General features: G+C 39.4%; 1 protein-coding gene across 1 annotated transcript in view; it reads right to left on the bottom strand.

Annotated features, from left to right (window-relative positions):
* Positions 1-20,508, bottom strand: part of TSPAN7 (tetraspanin 7) — a 100,675-nt gene that overhangs the window by 12,546 nt on the left and 67,621 nt on the right. Inside the window, exons 2-5 of the mRNA XM_015814916.2 lie at positions 13,909-14,097; positions 10,725-10,799; positions 4,211-4,306; positions 3,354-3,509 (exon numbers count right to left, since the gene is read on the bottom strand). Coding sequence (XP_015670402.1) covers positions 3,354-3,509; positions 4,211-4,306; positions 10,725-10,799; positions 13,909-14,097 — 516 coding nt within the window. The remainder of the gene's footprint in view (positions 1-3,353; positions 3,510-4,210; positions 4,307-10,724; positions 10,800-13,908; positions 14,098-20,508) is intronic.

Below are 20,508 nucleotides of genomic sequence, written 5' to 3' on the forward strand. Positions count from 1 at the left end.
GGTAGAAGAAATATACAGTATCAATATATCTAAATAATTATATTCATTTATAATCTTCCCATATTGTAGAGATATAACTTTTCTGAAATTCATCACAATCGAGAATGATTTAAAATACTTCTTTAATTATTCTGTCCCCACTGCATATTCTCACTACAATTGTTGAAAAATTAACAGCAAAATTACCTGATAAAATATCTCTTCTGTTAACATTTTCTAATTAACGTACTCGCACCTTATTTCACGTTAGATGACTAATTGTCTTATTAATATTTTAGAAGACAAGAAACCAGCTTCATCACAGTATATTTCTGAAACGTACTAAGGATGAAAACCATTGCATCAATAATACTTAAATTGTTTGGTAAGTAACTGAAGCATACACCCAACCAGATTTCTCAGAGCTGGTACCCTCCAAAATATCTTATAACTTCAACCAGTTAGCTTCTTGGTAACCAAACCAAGAATTCTGAGAGTGTGAGCGAATGTAACTCGACATGAAATTAGTCTAATTTATAATAGCAAATGTCTGTTGCAGTATGTTATATATTGGGCTGCCTTTCAAGATGACCTGGAAGCTTATAGTTGGTCGAGAATGTGGGACCCTAAATGCTGGCTGATACAGACTGGCATGAGAAAATCACATATTTTGTCTTGTACTGCTTCCTCTTTGATTCTTAGTGCAATTTGAAGTACTGGTTTTACATGGGTTGGCACTGGGGATACTTGCATGATTATTTTTCCTGGATAATCTTGTGACTGCAAAGTGAGGAGGATAAAGGCTCACACTGTTGTTGTTTTTAGTGGGGGTGCCCCATTCTGTAATTTGATTTCCTCCTATCATTATACTGAAGTGATATAACATGATATTTATACTGTATCTAATGCATCAACATTCAATGCTCTTTTTTGAAAGTTTTGTAGAGTTCAATAATCTATTCTTTCTGAGTTGATTTGCTCCCTCTACTGCAGGGGTCAGTAACCTTTCTGGGTTGGCAGCCCGGTGGGAAAGGGAGGGACAGGCACCTTTATGCACGCATGTGCACACATGTAAATATGGCTGCATACGTTTGCACGTGCGAGTGAACGGGGTTGGGAGCATGCAAGCTCCGCAAATGAGGTTGCTAGTGCCAGAGAGAGGCTCACCGCTCGCCTAGCACCAGGGCCAGCCACTCACGCGGCCTGGTGGCCAAGAGGCCACAGCCTGGTAGTGGGCCGCGGCCCACAGGTTGAGGACCTCTGCTCTACTGTAAACCTTAGCACTGAAGAAAATATGTTTTTGTAAAAACCAAGCCTAATGGCTTTGTATGTTGTATGTGCCATGAAACAAAGTTTTCTACATATTTAGTCATTCCATTAGTTTTCATACATTTTAAGATGCAACAATGTTTACAAACCTTGATTTGTGGCAATTTTTTCTGTGTTCTTTCTGCAACATGAATTCCATAAAGCTGTACAATATCATATAGTAATAAAACATGGGCTGTTGGTTTGATCTCCGGGCTTGGTAATTAGGTTGCAAACGTTTCGTTTCTGTTCGGAGGGGGACATCTTCAGTGCAGTTTGAATTGTGTTTGGTTTGTTTGGAATGTTGCTTCCGGTATTTCAGTTAAAGTAGCTCTCTTGCTCTCAGTGGTTGGTAGGCGGAGTCAATGTCAATGTGTCTGTTCACTGATTGATTGGTGGAAAACCAGGCTTCAAGGAATTCTCTTTCTCTCCTTGACTTTGCTTGAGCTATAATTGTTTCGGTTAGATTGAACTTGTGTCCTTCTGAGTCCTCATGGACAGACATGAGGGACAATGGGTCGTGTCTTTTGATATCCAGGGAGTGCTCGTGCAGTCTGGTAAATAGCTTTTTTCTGTTTGGCTCACATAGTTCACAATTCCTTATATATAAAACATTTCAGAGATGGCAGCAAGACTACTATGCCAACACGACCTCACAGTAGCCCACAAACCAGCCTCAACTCTCAGACTGACTCTATCAAACCTAAAGAGCCAACAGAAACAAATCAAAGATCAGGCATCATATACCAAGTCCAGTGTAACAACTGTGAAAAGAACTATGTGGGCCAAACAGGAAAAAAGCTATCTATCAGACTGCATGAGCACTCCCTGGCTAACAAAAGACACGACCCATTGTCCCTCATGTCCGTCCATGAGGACTCAGAAGGACACAAGTTCAATCTAACTGGGACCACAGTTATGACCCAAGCAAAGTCAAGGAGAGAAAGAGAATTCGTCAAGACCTGTTTCTCCACCACCCAATCAGTGAACAGACCTTATTGACATCAACCCCGCCTACCAACCACTGAGAACGAGAGAGCTACTTCAACTGAAATACCGGAAACAACATTCCAAACAAACCAAACACAATTCAAACTGCACTGAAGATGTCCCCCCAAACGGAAACGAAACGTTTGCAACCTAATTACCAAGCCCGGAGATCAAACCAACAGCCCAGCTACCAACCCAAACTACTAATATTCAAACATATCTCAAGTAATAAAACATATCTAATAAAGAATAGGTTCTGGTTATTTATTCTGTTTTCTACATTTACACTGACTGTCAGCACGTAACATGTGATACATGTCCCAAATGATGAATTTAAAAAGGAGGTGGAAACTAATATTAGACAGCCATGAAAATTGTCATAAATAGATTCAAATAGATTTGTCATTTGCACTGAGCAGCTGTTAATAGATTTGAATTATTTGCTGAATTCTTTGCTTTAAGCAATAATTTTATGGGGATGTTTGTATTCATAATAGGAGTAGTTGTGGTGGTCCAGTGGTGAAGATGCTCGCCTTCCACTTGGAAGGTTGAGAGTTCAATCCTAGGTAGCAGCAAATGTTTCTCTCTTAGGGCGCAAAGAAAAAATATCTGCTGCAAACTTTGCATGGCGTCAGGAAGGCCATCTGCCAGTAAACGCTCAGCTCCATCCTGTCTCTCCAACTCTATCCCGAATAAGTGGATTACAGGGACGTAAAAAGGGTGATTTTTTAAAAATTTATAGTCATAATAGATATGGGAAGTTAGTTCAGAAATCTCTTAGAAAGTTTATTAATGGAGCTGTGTGGAAAGCATCTTTTTTCTGTTAATACCTGGAAAACATCATTAGAACACTTGCCATGACCAGGATAAGATTGTTACCAATCCCCCAGAAACATGTTTCATTATTTAATTAATTAAACATTAATTTCATTTATTTATTTGATTTACTTTTGATATTACTCAATGATCAATAACCAAAGACAGGGTCACAAAACAGTGTGCATAACAGATAGAGAAATACATGTATGTATGTATGCATTAAATACCTTATTCTGAAAGCCTGAAATGAACCATACCTTCTGGTTTATTTTAGTAGGAGCAATAGTGATGTTACGCAGGTCCATAGAATTACAGTCACTCGCATTCATACAACAACTTGGGGGAATTCCATGTTCACTAAAATAAGGGCTAGTATTCCAGTTGGTGTAGTTCTGGACACCACAACACTTCAGCTAATAAGGATGAGAAAAAGGAAAGAAAAATTACAAAACTGGGAAAGTTTTATGCATTTGACTTCAAAACATTCCAAACAAATAAACTATTTATAGTCCAAAAAGAGAAAGAGAAAAGAAATCTCCTTTCTGAAAACATAGTCAAGAAATTATTATTATAGTATCATAAATGGTCATAAATTGTCAGAATGATGACCCAAAGGCAAAAGACAAGATTCTTGTCTAGAGAAATTTACAATCTAAACTTCAAAGCAGGTAAAAACTGAGAAATGAAAAAAAAAATGCGAAGTTTTGTCTTTACAAATGTAATTTCATGATTACCTTCCTACATTTTCATCAAAGAATTATATAAAAGTCTATTTTTACTCCAATACTGTGGAAATCTAAGTGCCTGAAAGCAATGAAGTTCATAGGTAGTTGGAGAGAATATTCAAACAGTTCTCACACACAAAAAAAACCTCTGTGTTGTAGGAGAGTATAATCAGATCCCTGGGCTCTCTATTCCAATATTACCAGATATAACTGACAGTAGCTGCCCTGGGACTTCCTGAATGTAAATCATTTGGGTAAAATATCCCGAACCAGAAAAATGACAAGTATGGTTGATTCTACTGAATCCATAAAAAACACCCCCAACACCTATCTACACTTTCATACTGCAATCCAAACACTGATTTTCAGTTCAGCAGCTCTAAACTTACACTATGTTGTACATCATCCACTGCATGGCTCTTCTCATCATTTCCATTGTAATTCTGGATGGCTTCAGTATATGTCCTAAGGAAAGTGTCCTTGATCTAAAAGGAAATTGAGACAATGGGATAAACTGCATGAGGCAACAGTCCAATTAACTTTCTAGTGAGTTTTCTCCTACCCAGTGTCAATAGTGAGGAAACATGATTTTTAGATGAAAAAATCAAAGCTATATTTCTCATGTCATTCCTCCTGAAAAAAATATTAAAGAGTAATATAAGTCATCACTGAACATTCAATAGTTCCCTATATTGGTGCAACCACAGAAAAATGAAAATTAAATCTCACATTTGGTAGTGTGAGAGCCAAAATCCTGACTGACAAAGGGAGAAGCAATTATTTAAAAAGAAACTGAATGAGGCTGCCATGCCTTTAAAAAAAAAAAAAACAGCAGGTCTGCCCTCCTCTTCCCTGATCTCTTCACTGTAATGGCATTAGAAAAAATACTCCTGCCCTGATTGATGATATAGAGAGGCCCTTATGAAAATCAGAATTCTTGTGTGGTAACTCTAACCCAATGGTGGCAAACCTTTTAGAGACCGAGTGCCCAAACTGCAACCCAAAACCCACTTATGTATCACCGGGTGCCGGGTGGGCGTGGCCCACTGGGTGGGCATGGCTATGGTAGTCATGGCAGCGTGGGTGGGTGTGGCCAGGCTGGGCGTGGCCACCTCAATGTTGCTCCTGGGGAGGGATGCCTGTGGGGGCCAGGCAGGGTTAGGGGAGATCCAGGGGGTTTCTGGCAGGTGGGGCAGTGGGCAGGAGGCTCATCCTGCGGGGTGAGGCGAGGCGAGGGAGGGGTCAGGGCAGGGGTGCCATTGCCATGGGACAAGGCAAGGCAAGACAGAAGAGATCAAAACCTGCTGCAACCACCCAGCAGATGGGAGGGGAATAAAAACCAAACAGCCCCCCCGCCAATCCTCAACAGAAATGCTCATGACAACGAAAGCCTCAGACAGGGGGAAGAGCGTGGGCAGGCGGGCATCTTGCTCAGCTGATGGCTTGGGGGAAGGGGGCAGCTACACCCCCTCCCAAACGCTGCCCTCTCACGAAAGCAGGATGAAAACTCCAAGAAGCGATAAGGAAAAAAAGTTAAAACAGAAGAGTGTCTCAGAACACCTGTATTAGCAGATGCAACTGATATAAAATCTGGATGAAGAATGGTCAATAAAGCATTCTCAGTTGTCTATTTTATCTTTCCTAATAAGCTGTAACCAACTTCCTTTCTTCACTTTGCAAAACCTGTGGGTCCCACGCCATTCCACATACCTGTAAGAAAGCAGCTGCAATCCGAGTACTCTAACTGTAACTTTGAAATGTAGCACCACTGATTTAACTGCTGTCACACCGCAAGTACAGTTGGAGTTTACAGTACTAGTTTATCCAGCATGTGTTATTTATTTTATCTTTTTTCTTCTTATACAAAACTACACCTTCTATACACAGAATGGAGAGTTACTGTTGGTTTCTTGTCCAGTTTTAGTTTCCCTCTGCATCTGATTGGCCACTGGAGTAAAATAATGCCAAAATTTGCTTTTATCAAGTATTCTTATCCCAGTTTGGGGGGGGGAGACAGAAATGCTTTCTGCTATCCAAGGGTGTGTATTTCAATACCATTTCCAAAGTCGAATTCCTCGACATATAGATTATTCCTCTATACTGGTTAAATCCAGAAAAATAGGTCAACTCAATAACCAGGCTAAATATAAATGTCTATCAGCAAAGCAGGGTTCATACTCTGGGGGGGGGGGTGTTGGGATCCTCTCTCTTGCATAAAGTTGGGACCTGTTGAACACCCCAAAGCATCCCAACAATACTCATTTTGAGATCCCGATGAACAATTCCCAGATCGTGCAGGTAATTCACAGCCTCTAGCAATCTGCCAGATGAGCTGGCTGGCATGGAATTAAGCCTCCCTCCTGTTCCATATGCCCCCATCTATAGGTTACTCTCTTTCAGAGTAAATGAAGTTTGGTGGGCAGGGGATAAATTAAGTCAATGCAAGAAAGGAAAGAATGGCCTGGTCAGTGGATACATTTATCTCCCTCTCCATCTTGTTTGCTCTTCAATTATTTGAGTTCCTGAGTCAAGCAATGGGGTTTACCCTTCCATGCCCCCTTTTCAATTTCCCCAAAGGACTGTAAGAGTCACTGTCTTTCTGAAGACAAAGTGTGCTTTTGTGCCCCTGGCAGAGGGCATCTTGAGTCTCGCTGCAGTCCTGATCTTGAGCTGGCAAAGATTGGAAAATGCCATATGCCACCTGCCTTCATTCCAGACCAGAGTTCTTATGCTACACAAGTCTTTCCCCACATTGCTGCAAGCTTAATAAGGCAGAGTTTCTATTTTTTAATAAGCCTTCACTACTACTATTACTTCTTTTGAATCTGCATGAATGTATTACCGAAAGGAGTTAATGCTCTCACTAACTGGATGCATTTTGTTTTTAATCCGGAGCAAAATAATTTCAGTTTGGAGTTGGGAGATGGGATGTGTGCATCTGTGAACTAGAAAGCTGCACCACTGTTGCCTCAGATAGCCAGGGTGTGCATGGATGACAGGCAATTAATATGTGTTGCGAAAATTGAGCCAGACATAAAAAAAAAAGAATGATACTTAATGCAGAAACTGGTAATCAGATCATAAAACCACATCCACTTCTTTGAGAGATACCACATGATTTTCCCATTTGCCCACCGGATGCAAAACAGATATGGAGGACTAATGGCCTTTGGGACAATAAATCTGTTGAGTAGCTCACTGTAGAAGAAACTTACTACAATTAGTCCTCGACTTACAACAGTTCATATAGTAACCCTTCAAAGTTACAACAGCACTGAAAATAAAAACAACTTACCATTTTTCACACTTACAACTATTGCAGCATCCCAGGATCACATGATCAAAATTCAGACACTCGTCATATTTATCACAGTTGCAGTGTCCCAGGGTCATGTGATTTCCTTTTGCGACCTTCTGACAAGCAAAGTCAATGGGGAAACTAGATTCACTTAACAACAGTGTTTCTAACTTCACAGCTGCAGTGATTCATTTAACAGCTGTGGCAAGAAAGGACCTAAAATGGGGCAAAATTCACTTAATAGCTGTCTTGCTTAGCAACAGAGATTTTGGGCTCAACTGTGGTTGTAAATAGAGGACTACCTGTACCATTTTTTTTTTACAAAAGCTAGTTGCTCATTGATAACCAGAAGGCCTGAAGAACCAGCCATACAAATGGCAGGTCTTCCTCCACCAAGTCCGATTGCTATCCAGCTTTTCCCAACTTGGATTCTTCCTTCCAGATTTGCTAGGTAGAGAATTCTAGGACTCATCATCCAAGCTCATTTCTTATACTCTTATACTCTTCAAGTAATTATAAACTTTTGTGCTCAGTTTCTAGTGATATATGTGGTTATTTGGAACTGCTTATTGGTCCTGTAGAATTTCTATGTTTAATGGCAGAGTCATATGTGTGTGTGTGTGTATGTGTGCGCGCGCGCATGTACATATCTGTCTCTGTGTGTGTGTATGTATATGTTTGTGTGTGCACTCATATCAGTGTGTCTTGACTAGGGTTCAGCTAGTCTAGGAAGGAAGGAAGGAAGATTGTTTGTGTGCCATGTGTGATGTTTATTCCTTTGGCCTGAGGTGAAACTGTCTGAATCCATATAAAGTGTACAATGCATTGCACTGTGTTTCATATTCCAATGACATGGTATGTATACACATTGTAAAAAATGTTATTGTCTTTAGAGAATGGGAAGAAATAGGTGAAAATTACAAAAGCTACAGTAGTGTCTGATGAATGCAAAAACACACATAAACATGCAGGCATTTTCTTTTGTTGTTGTTGTTGACAATACATGGTTTTTATAATATGTTGAAAAAATATGTGCAGTAAGGGCAGTTACCCATCAATCCTTGTAAACGGTGCTATGTGTCTTCCTGAATCTCTGATGGAACAACAAATGTTTCCATGCAAAATAAAAATAAAGCATATGTGTGCTTGCTCATGCATGCACACACTTTGTGACAATAAGATCTGAGTCTGCATAAATGGTTGACAACCTGTTGCTATTTGTGTACAAATACAGGTATGAAAGGGGAACTGATGAGGAATGAAATAGGATGAAAAGAACAGAGGTGCAGAAAGGAAATTTCGTGAAAGATGAAAAGAAGGGAGGGAGGAGAGTTGGGGAAAGTGGGATATGTTTAAGATAATGGGGCATTCACAAAAGAGGGAACGTTATGGAGATAATTTTGCGAATGCTATGGAGATATAGCATGTTACAAAAATGGAAGAAGGCTATGTTGTACAGAAAGAGTAAAAAAAAAAGATATACATACTTAGTTGAGTAAACCGGACTGATGGAACAGAGAGAAAGCTTACTAGGGCCTCTGCTTTAGAACTGCAACACGTAAGGCTTCCAGTAACACAGCTTAAAATGAAGTATTTCAGATTCTCACAATCCACCCACCCCTTTTTCAGCAAATGGTACGGCCACCTGTTTGGAAGCCCAGCGCAACCAAGACGAACGCTTTCCACACCGATAGGCCAAAAAAAAGGTCCAACAGGCCTCTGCGGCCATGGATCTGAGCTCTGGAGGCCTGGAAAAGGCCTCTGGAGCCCGGATCGGGCTGCTGGGGGCTGCAAAATTGCTCTGCGGCCATTGATCCGAGCTCTGGAAGCTTGGAGGCATACCTGGACTCGCGCTGGCAGCTTCCGTTCAAAAAAAGGTGTCGGAACACCATTCCGTGCATTATATATATAAAAAAAGCCCTGCCTCCACCATCCAGCCCGGATCCACCCAGCTCTTGCAGCTGCTCCCTGACTCCCAGTGCAGAGAGAAAGAGAGTGAGAGCGCTGGCACATGCGAAGAGGCAGAGGGGAGCAGCCGGGCCCGCGTCCCTGTGGGGCGATGGCACGCATGCCCACAGGGACAGCTCTGCGTGCCGCCTGTGGCACGCATGCCATAGGTTCACCACCACAGCCCTAATCATTTTTCTCGTAATAAATGTTACAGAGTTCTAAGAGACTTGTTCTTTTTATTAATCATTTCCAGTCCTGCAAGGCTCAAGAAATCAGGAATAGAAATAGAAATAGAAATAGAAATGAGAGGGAGGGAGGGAGGGAGGGAGGGAGGGAGGGAGGGAAGGAAGGAAGGAAGGAAGGAAGGAAGGAAGGAAGGAAGGAAGGAAGGAAGGAAGGAAGGAAGGAAGGAAGGAAGGAAAAGCTTGAGCTGCCTTTCCAGCAAACCTTACAGCAGCTTCACACATTATTTGCAAGAATTATCTATGTCATGGTTCTTAAACACTTTGGTCTCAGCCCCCCATTACATTTTAAAAATGACTGAAGACCCCAAAGAATTTATATCCATCAATATGTACTGTGTTAGAAATTAAAATTTAGAATATTAAAATATTTATTTATCTGACTTCAAGGATCTCCTGAAAGACCAGACTTTGAGAATTGTTGATCTAAGTTTCTTAGAGAAACTGAGAGGTTTTCTGGGAAATACTGATTACTGGTCTGGAACAGTATACTGTATATCTGTGCCAAGAATAGAGTCTTACTTCCTGAGTGTTTCTATGTGTTTCTGTGTGAACCTAGGAAAAGACTTGGCTGTTTTAGAGAACTGCAGATGTCATGCTTCCACATTTTAAAACACCTTTTCTGGATATTCAGTCATTCAGTGTTTGGTTCTTTAGCTGCTTCTAAAAAGCAAACATTTCAGGAACCAAACAAAATTGTTGGGTCTTTTTAGAAGCATAAATCCTATATTAATTTTTAACTGTAATTTTCTAATTAGAAATGATAATGTGTTTCTGAACAGCAGTCCTAGGTCCTATGTCACTAAAGCAATTTCAAGAGTTCCTTAATTTGAGAATGTGACAGAATGTTTTAAAGAAAGAAAATAGAAAGAAAACCAAAGCAGACCTTTCAGGACAACAACAATAGCTTTTTGGACTCCCCCCTTTATTATAATCAGATCGTTTTGTCAGATAGTCTTCATTTGGCTTATGAAAAATATGCTATAATATATATAGAATGGTGGAAAAGACACATCTGTCTTGGATTAAAATTGTCTTCTAATTTCATCAGTCTAAGTCTATTTTGTTCCTATTTCTAGGCATATTGTTATTATATTTTAGTGCAGTAAAGAAATTACAACTTTCAAAGCAGCAACATAACTATTTTAGTTAGGTCTTGCATCTTAAAAATCCTGAGTTACACAAATACTTGTTCAGTGGAAATAGCAGAAGAAAATCTGTACAATGAACAGAGAAATAAATTTAACTTCAAGGCAAATATAGAATAGCAACAGCCTGTATATCCTTCTGCCAATTGAAGAAGCACCCAGAATATACAGAGTTGCTGAATTATTTCTAAATTATAATACCCAATATCCTAAGAAGCTTCAACCTTTGTTGCCATCAACCTACTAACAAGGAAGTTAGACTCACCTCATGACGAAATACAAATCCTGAAATGCCAGCCACTAGCTCAGCCAGGAAGACCAGAGATAGAAACATAGCATACTAAAAAAGAAGAAAGAAAGCGAGAGAGAGAAAAGAAACATCCACAGGTGTAGAACAGATTACTCATACTGAAGAGGGCTTCCATTCCATAAATGTTTTATTACTGGGGGGGAAAAAACCAACAACTCTAATATGCTATTCTTATTTCCCCTTTGTAACTTTAGGTGCACAAAATCAGCACCGTATGAAAAAGTAGTAAAACAGGGTCCCTTGGGGTATGAGACTACCATTTTTCTTAAGTTTACTCATTCAGTTGCAAGAAACTAAAAACAGATATAGGAGTCCTAGAAAAAAAAGGGGAGGGATCTGTCCTCCGAGTCTTTTTTAAAGAACTGCAACAAGGATATTACATCCGGTTAAAGAAAGGTATTCAAGTGATGGGATGTGCCTCTTACTCAACAGGAAAACTTTTCTAGGATCCTTTATATACCTATTGTTGAGAAAAGCAGCACGTGAGTGAAAAAGGTGCATGGCTGCTTCCTTGGGATTGTCTTTTTCACAAAAGAAAGGTAAAGGGCTGGTGAAAGGGTACTTTATTGAGGAAATGAATAGCTCGGTAATGTTGACGCTGGTGGATTTATTCTTTTCCTCTTGCTGGGCTAACCAAACTTAAAAATACGGGAAATGGAATGGAGTGGCAGCATGTTGAACTGCTTAGTCAAGAGGAGAAAGTAGTTCTAAAACGTTTGGGCTAGTTTAGAGCAACTAAGAAGCCACTGATAACTAAGCTCAGTCTCCCTATGGCAGGGGTAAGCAACCTTGGCTCTTTTATGACTCGTGGACTTCAACTCCCAGAATTCCTGAGCCAGCATAGCTGGCTCAGGAATTCTGGGAGTTGAAGTCCACGAGTCATAAAAGAGCCAAGGTTGCCTACCCCTGCCCTATGGCTACCCAAGTCCCTTTCAAAGTTATGGGACTCCTTGTATGTATCTGAAAAGCACTCCAACAGTGTAGTCATATAACTTGTTAATTTCAATTTTCACAAGAAGATTGTGAGATTATCGCTTGGATATAGTCAAGCCAAGGAATAAAAGCAATTCTTCCCCTTATTCTGTGTTCATTCTGGTCATATGAGTTGATCTAAAATGTGAAATGTTAATGCAAACTAATAAATAAAAATGTTACACAGGATTGCAAAATCTGTAACATTCCAGAGTGTGCTGCGCTCGTATTTTCTAACTTATGGCCATTAGGTTGGGGCAGATTTTTCTGATTATACTGTATGGGCTTTGGCTCAATATTTGTTCTTTACGGGACCACACTTGAGAATTCAAAAGCAGGTCCCTTCACCTTCTATAAAAAGGCAAGGGCAACAGTAATATATATCTTTCAAGAGTGTTGTGAGAATTGAAAAGTGAAAGGAACAACTGCCACTTGCCTAACATTAACAATACCACCACATGGGTATTTTAGTACTCTGTTATTTCTGAAGTCATTATTGTTCTATGCTATGATATTTCATTCTTGTGTGGAAAGTTTCTTCTAAACTTCAATGGGACATACGAGATTCATCAACCTTGGGGGGGGGTCAATATTGACCACTTTGGGGAGCCTGGTCTAGAAGGAGGTGAATGCAGTATTACAGGAATCATGATTTACATGGGGCTTTCATTTACACAGAAAAACTATCTGGCTTGAACAATCTGGCAAAAAACAAATCCTAAAATAAATACTTAGTTTTATTCAAAAGCATTTGAAAATTAAAGGTACATATTTTAGATGACTAAAACCATAGTTCCATTACAAATCAGTGGCACCTGCTTTCCACGTGGCTGCAGTCTCCAGGGTCCCATAGAGGCAACTCAAGCAGGGATTTCTGTGGTGTTTTCACCAGCTGCAGCTGCCAGCTGGCTCTGATTCTGAACTCATTCAAGGCCGCTAGTTGGGAGCTGCTGCCAGAGAAAACTCTGCCAACATGCGTTTATTGATCTCTTTTCTGTAGATTATAGGATTGCAGCCAAAGTGTTTATTATCCAGGTAAGCTGCTATCTCAATGACCTGGATTTGGATATGCCGGTAGAACCCTCCCACTCCACTCACCCCCACCCCCAAGCCTTGTATTAATTACTTTTTCCCATAACTGTGATGGAAAACCCATGTAAAGGTGTACAGAGGTTGTCCTCAGTGTACAACTATAATTGGGATCGGAACATCTGCCACTAAGTGATGCAGTTGTTAAATGAGTCACACCTGATTTGATGACATTTTTGCCACGGTCATTGAGTGAATCCAGCTTCCCCCATTGACTTCGATGGTTGGAAGCCAGCTGGGAAGGTGGCAAATTACAATCGTGTGACCCTGGGATACCGAAGCCTCATATATGCACGATGGTTGCCAAGTGCCTGAACTTTCATCAGGTGAACATGGGGACATTGTGACAGTCATAAATGTAAGGACTGGTGGTAAGTCACTTTTGTTTCAGCACTGTTATAACTTCAAATGCTATAAACAAATTGTTGTAAGTTGAGGGCCACCTGTGCTTAGTGGCAAAAGTGTGTATTTGATTTTTTCCCCCTGTTCTTCTGCTTTTCATAAACTTGTATTAATTGAATTTATGTATTACACACAAATCGCCAATAATTATTTAGAATTGTTTACTCTGTTTTCTAAAATACTGTAGTTGTTCCACAGAATTCTTTCAACCCAGCCCATGGTTTATTCAAAATCTGAAACTACTCTGGAAAATTAACATATTCGGACACACACCTAAGCCACCACAACTCTTTTATGATTCTGATCTCTTCCTGAGAATAGAAATTAGTGAACTGAATTATTTCCCAGATTTTAAAGCAATCAGCATCTTTCTTTTCAAATCAAGCTATTTCTTGGGTTATATAGTAACAACAAATATGCACATTATGGAACAAAGCTGAACTGTTGAACTGTGAATTCATCTTTAGGTATAGTTTTTCAAAAAGGTTTGCATGCAAAAAAAAACCCCTTTTTTCTGACCTGGCATTCCGTAAGCATGATATTTGGAGCATTCCAAAAAACGATAATTCACAAAATTATACAAATAAAGTGATTTATGGTCTCTTGTTCTTCACAGGTGCCTACATTTGCACCTGAACCTTCAGCTTTCTAGAATGACATTATTTAACTTCCTCACCAGTTTCAGCATCCACGGGCTTCCTCGACATGTTGCAAAGCAACCAAACAGTCCAAAGACTATGATTGTGGTACCCGTCCCGATGAGAACATATGGAGCATTAGTGGAGTTTTCAGCAATAAGTGAAATATATGTGCCTAAAGTCAACTTCCCCCAGACACCAACAGCAAGAAGGATAACACCAGTTATCTGGAAAACAAGAAGCAGGAAAAGAGAAGCTTGGTTAGATTTTATAAGGGTAGTATATGATATTCCCAGCAACAGATTTTTTTTCAAATGTACAGAATAACTGATCAGAAAAAATATTTTATTTATTAGGCTAATTAGGAAGGAACAATCCCACAAATCAAGGCCCCAGAACAATAAATCAACTGCCTACACAGATCATTTTATTGACAAAAGTACCCAGCATACTTAGGGGATACCTCATGCTAATTGTTTTCCTCAAGCTTTTTCTGTCAACCATTGAAAAAAAAATTGCATGTATTTGTTTTATTTTGTGTTCATATTAAGTTCTGCTTTGACTCTCAAATATGAAAATGTTCAATTAGTCAATTTCATTCCACAATCTTTCCAGATTTTCCAGCCAGCCTGACCCCAAAAGTAAAGCACTGACTTGGGAAAGGCAGATCCAGATTTCCCTATTCACAAGAAAAGATCAATCACTGACTCTTCCTTTGGAAAAATATCAGGTATAAATTGTGATGTTCTTAATCTGTCTTTTTGCTATATATTGTTAAATATATATATATAACCTGCACACACATTCCATTCATAATAATCCAGCATTTGGTGAAATCAAGATGTCCTTTGGTGACATCTAGTGGATACTATAAAATATATCATTTGCATATGTGGATATTCTTTCGCACATGGGATTATATCTAGCAACCACAGATCTTTGGGGCAGTAACGTCTGAAAAAGTTGCCCCTCAAATCTACTCCTCTGTTTTTTCTCACTAGCTATGGTGGCCATCCAAAAACCATAGTTGAAATACAGGTAGTCTTCATTTAGCAATTATAGTTGGGACCGACAATTCAGTCATTTAAGTAGTCACTACATGAAAAAACGGCTGTGCTTATGTATTACTTCAGATTTCTTTTGCTTTATAAGCCTGTGAAAATGGTAAATGCAAGGACTTGCAAAGTTACTTTTCCATAACTGTTATAACTGTGAACAGAAGCTAAATGAGGCAGTAGCTAAACTTTCTCTGACTTACTTAATTCTCTCTCAAGTATTTAATCCATCGCCCTGGTGCTGCTCTGACAACTTCACATGCACATAGATAGATGATCTTATCAAAAAAGATACCCAATATTCCTAAATTACATTTACAGATACTTAACAGTGTTTTAATTCTCCCCTCTCATCAACAAGACCAGCATTAAAAATATTAGGATGACATTATCTGGCTGATGTAATTCACATTTTTTTCAAAATTGCACATGAAAAAACAGTTTCTATGGCGATAGTCACTATCTAAGTCAATCATTGGCTATGACCTTTGAACTACAGAATAATGGGATAGATTCTGCCATGTCGCAAAATCTACAAAAGCTAGATTCTTGTTCTGAAATTATGATGATGATTTTACTTATACGTATTTCATATCTAAAAACTGTGCAAGTCTCTGCTTTAGCTGCATGAATTCATTTTGAATATAAATTAGTCTTGCAAAATAAATGTTTGTATGATTTACATAAACCTTCCCTCACAGTCATATATTGAAAAATAAAATCTATTGTTGGCTCATCTGGTAACTATAAATTTTGAGAATAAAGGAATAAAATTATAATACATAAAACTTGCAATCATTGAATACATCCAAAAGTTACCCAGACTATAGATTTTCATGTTCCTCTTGAAAATGTGGTTCCCCCAACCACTTACTATTACGCATTTCAGTACAGAGAGAGTGCTTGTTGCTTTGAAGAAAAAAAGCACAGAGTATTAAATGGAAATACATCACACAAGGTAAAACTGCCAGCCATGATCAGGAAGATACTTTTTCTAGCTGATTTGTTTGCCAGTTCTTAAAAAGCAATTACATACAAACAATCAGGAAATCATTTCTGAATTGTGAAGAAACAAAAGAGGGGGGGGGGAGCTAATAAATGAGAGGATGCAAATTCAAAACAACAAAAATATACAGGTTTTTCTGACAAAGTTAATACATTCAGTTGAATATAGCAACCTTTTCCTAAACCTTTGGAATAATTATTCTATGACAACAGTGCTAAGAATTATTATTATTTTTATCAGACCTGCCAAGTTTAGTTTCCAAGAGAAAAAAAAACTAGTGATGAAACACTCTGGGGACAGAATACTTTTAATTCACATCCTTAAAATAGAGACTTCTTTGTCAGGAGATATTGAATCTGGAAAGATCAGCAATTAGGTTTTCCACTTAATCTATTCCACCATTATGAGATGCAAAAAAGAGAAGTTGGTCATGGTGCCCTGATAAGGCAGTCCAGGCCTACATCAAATCTGAATCAACATTCTATCTTATTTTCCTCTAAACTAATTTGTGCAATTACATTAAAAGGAAACTCAAGTACTTTGGCCACCTAATGAGAAGGAAGGACTCACTGGAGAAGAGCCTAATGCTGGGAAAGATTGAGGGCAATAGAAGAATGGGACGATGGAGAATGAGGTAGCTGGATGAAGTCACTGAAGCAGTAGGTGTGAGCTTAAATGGACTCCAGAAGATGGAAGAGGACAGGAAGGCCTGGAGGAACATTGTCCATGGGGTCGCGATGGGTCGGACACAACTTCGCAACTAACAACAACAACATTAAAAGATCACTGATATTATTACTAGGATATGACATTTCCCTCATATATTGGAGGGATGGGCAGTGGTACCTGTAAACTGATGGCACTGTATTATTAATTAATTAATTAATTGATTGATTAATGGATTCATGTGCCACTCTTCTCGAGGAGAAGGGCGGGATATAAATCTAAATAATAAATAAATAAATAAATAAAAATAATAACAATAATCATACTTATACTAAAAACTTATCATTAAAAGATTAAAACATGGGAGGTGGGGGAGAAAAGCGCACAAAGACCACAGAGGAAGGTCTTTTCTCTCTACTACTCTCTCTTTTCTCTCTCTGCTTTTCTCTACTAACCACCTCCAGAGTGATATCCCCCCCCCCCCGATGGAGCCCCATGCCGGCTAGCAGAGCCAGGTCTTTTGGCCCTTACAAAAAGTCAGTCAGGATCTCAACTTGGGAGGTATGATATTCCAAAGACAGGAACCCCAGGAAAGAAGGCTCTTCTTCTCCAGGACCCTGCCTGCCAGAATTCCTTGTCTGGCAGGGTCCATAGCATGCCAGTATGGGTGGGGCAGGCCAATCCCACTGGGGTGAGATAGTTCCTCAGATAGCCTAGACCAGTGATGACGAACCTTTTAGAGACCGAGTGCCCAAACTGCAACCCAAAACCCACTTATGCATCGTCAGGTGCCAGGTGGGTGTGGCCCATTGAATGGGTGTGGCCCATTGGGTGGGCGTGGCTGCAGTGGTAACAGCAGACTGGGTGGGACTAAAAAGTTCAATCAATTCCAACTTTGCAAGATCTTTTTTTTCCCCGCGAGAAGTTGAAATGGACTGATTGATTGAACCTTTTTTTTTGTACACGGCGGCGGAGGCCTAAAGCGAAAAGGTTTTATAAAACCCAGCTGAAGGCCTAGGACTTGGGCGACGGCATGCATGCCCACAGAGAGGGCTCTGAGTGCCGCCTCTGGCACCCGTGCCATAGGTTCGCCACCAGTGGCCTAGATCTCTGCTACACAGGCTTTAAAGGTAATAACCAACATCTTGAATTGTACCTGGAAGCAAACTGGTAGCCAATGTAGCTTGCAGAGCAGTAGTGCAACATGGGCCAGTCTGGGGTCCCCAAGAACTGCCCATGCGGTCACATTTTTCACCAGTTGTAGCTTCTGAATACTCTTCAAGGGCATTATGATACTATCGTACAAATGAGACACTGCAGTATTGGTATTATGATTCCTGACATATGAAGTTGAGTCATTATGTGATGATGCTGTAACATATATGCTCTCATTTGCTCCACTTGATTCCCATGATAATACCCTTGGGGCTGGGTCACTTGTCCAACTCCACATAATTTCAAGGAATATCCTAATAATTACATTCTTTTAATTTAGTCCTTTACTGTTCCACAACATTTCATTCAGTTGATTCTTTTTAAAGGACACAATACCCAACATTATATTAAATTGGCAATTAAAGTCAGTAAGTTGCCTTAAGTGTCTTATGCCTCAATTTCACATTCTGGGAGCTTCCAGAAAAAGTAGTTTTAAATTATAACTGAAGCTCTGAATCATCCTCTGTGAATAACATACAGAGATTCTATGCCTACCAGAGCCTATAGACATCTTCTACAACTTAGTGAATTCTTCACGGAAGTCTTATTATTTGTGTACATCACATATTACTAGATAATTCATCTATTCCCCTTAATTCCTGAACTTAATGTCAGGCACAAGTAACCAGGAACAGCAATTTAGTTGAAAACACTTCAGGTTTATTATATCTACCTATATACAAGAATCTGATCTACCAACAATCAAGGCAAATTGGTGCTAGATAAGAGTTTGGACTTAGGTCACTTGTGGGAACACAGCGACTCCAAACTGATGGTGCATTTGACCCCACCCTCGGGTTCAGCCTCATAATCTCCTACACCTGACATAGAAAAATGTTGAAATAATTGAACATGAAGTAAAGTCAGAGGGTCGTTTGTGTAAATTCAAACCTGATCACCAGACGAATTATTTTTGTTTGTGTATATGCACCTTCTAATCAATTTTTGAATCCTAGTGACTTTCTGGACAAATCCCTGCAGTTTTCTTGGCAAGACTTCAGAACAGTTTGCCCTTCCCTGCTTCCAAAGACAGAGTGACTGGCCCAAGGTCAACCAGCTGGCTTTGTGCCTGATGGGATTAGAACTCATGAACTCCAGGCTGGTTTCCAGCCTAATACCTTAACCTATACAGAACTGCCTCTCAGCAAATTCATTACAAATAACTAATTCATCATCATGATCTCTGAGAATCATAGTGAGTAGCTAGCATATTATCTGGAGGAAAATCTAATTAAGGAAAGGATTTCTCTTCTGAAGGCTACATTCCTCTGATAGCTGAGGTCCAGATAATAATGTTGGATGAAAGCAGAACAGCATGATTAACAGAGTTCTCATACTGGGATCTCATGAATGAAAGTTACCTATGTTGTAATCATTAATTAGTGCAGATCTAAATAAGTTATTTTGTTCAGAATCCTAGAAAAAATGTATCCGAGAGATTCATTCCATAAGAACATGAAAGAAATGTATAGATATTGGGGGTTGTCTAGACACTGGGGACCTATTTCACCCTTCTGGAAAAGTTTCAGAACCAACTGTTATCCTGAAATGCAAAGAGATTAACTTTGAGATTGTTCCAGATATATGATGAGGCATGAAGTTGAGGGATACAATTCCCATTGATAAATTAATGGAGAAATCATGTTATTTGTTTGCTTATGTATCAGACAATGTCTAATACAGTGTATTCAAAGCTTGGCAACTTCCAGAAGGGTGAATTTCAACTTCCAGAAATGTCAGCAACAGCCATGCCTACTGGTGAATTTAGAAACGTGAAGATTTCCTATCTAGCGGTTGGTCAGGTTGGAAATTTTGATCTAACATGATCTGGATAGCTTGATTTGGAGAAGCTCTCAAAGATTCAGGGCACTTTCCAAATTGGAACAATTCCTGCTTGTTGATGTGTTTTGATCCATCTGGCATGACTAAATATCTGGAATGGAAAGAAATTAGCATGCCCTCTACAATCATCCAAAAATAGGTTGGTTGTGAGGACCTGCATTGGAATGCATGCTGAATGCAATTATTTTGAACCTGATACCAGTTCAAGGAACTATCTGGCATCCAAATGTAGTGGAATGATTTTCTGTAACCTGTCCCTCCCAGTGGTAAATTACCACTGGGGAGGGTATGAATGAATGATGAAACAATTATCTTATTTTGAGCGAGCTGCTTGTGATTGTTCTTCTGAATTAATCAACACTAAACTGAGAACAAGGCCTCCTTAGAACAGAAGGATAATAAGGCAGATTCCTAGCACTGTTTTCCAGTTAGGATCCTGCCACATTGCTTACTTCATCAAGAAAACTGTGTAATCAGCTGTGAATATTCCTCAGCAACTTGTGCTAGAACTGAGAAGTGCACAAAATGGAGAAGACATACTATGATTGGGAAGCACTAATTAGGTAATAATTGCTGATCATGTCTTATTGATCTCTGAGGTTTGTGTACTCACAATAGGCAAGTTCTAAGACTGAAAGCTGTCCTATCGAAGAGACATCATGGTCAAAAGTTCTGGGTCCTACAGTTTGTATGGGATGGGGAGAAAGCATCAAAATCACTTGAGAATCTCTGGACACAATCAAAAATCTCTGATGAAACCACAGATTATTTTTTTTCATAGAATGCACCGGAACAGAGTTCCGGCACCTTTTTTTGACGGATTTTCCAGAGTTGCGTTCTTTTCCTATTGTGGC

Source organism: Protobothrops mucrosquamatus, unplaced genomic scaffold (assembly GCF_001527695.2).
Source record: "Protobothrops mucrosquamatus isolate PMUCROS unplaced genomic scaffold, P.Mucros_1.0 scaffold294, whole genome shotgun sequence".
NCBI classification, from domain to species: Eukaryota; Metazoa; Chordata; class Lepidosauria; order Squamata; family Viperidae; genus Protobothrops; species Protobothrops mucrosquamatus.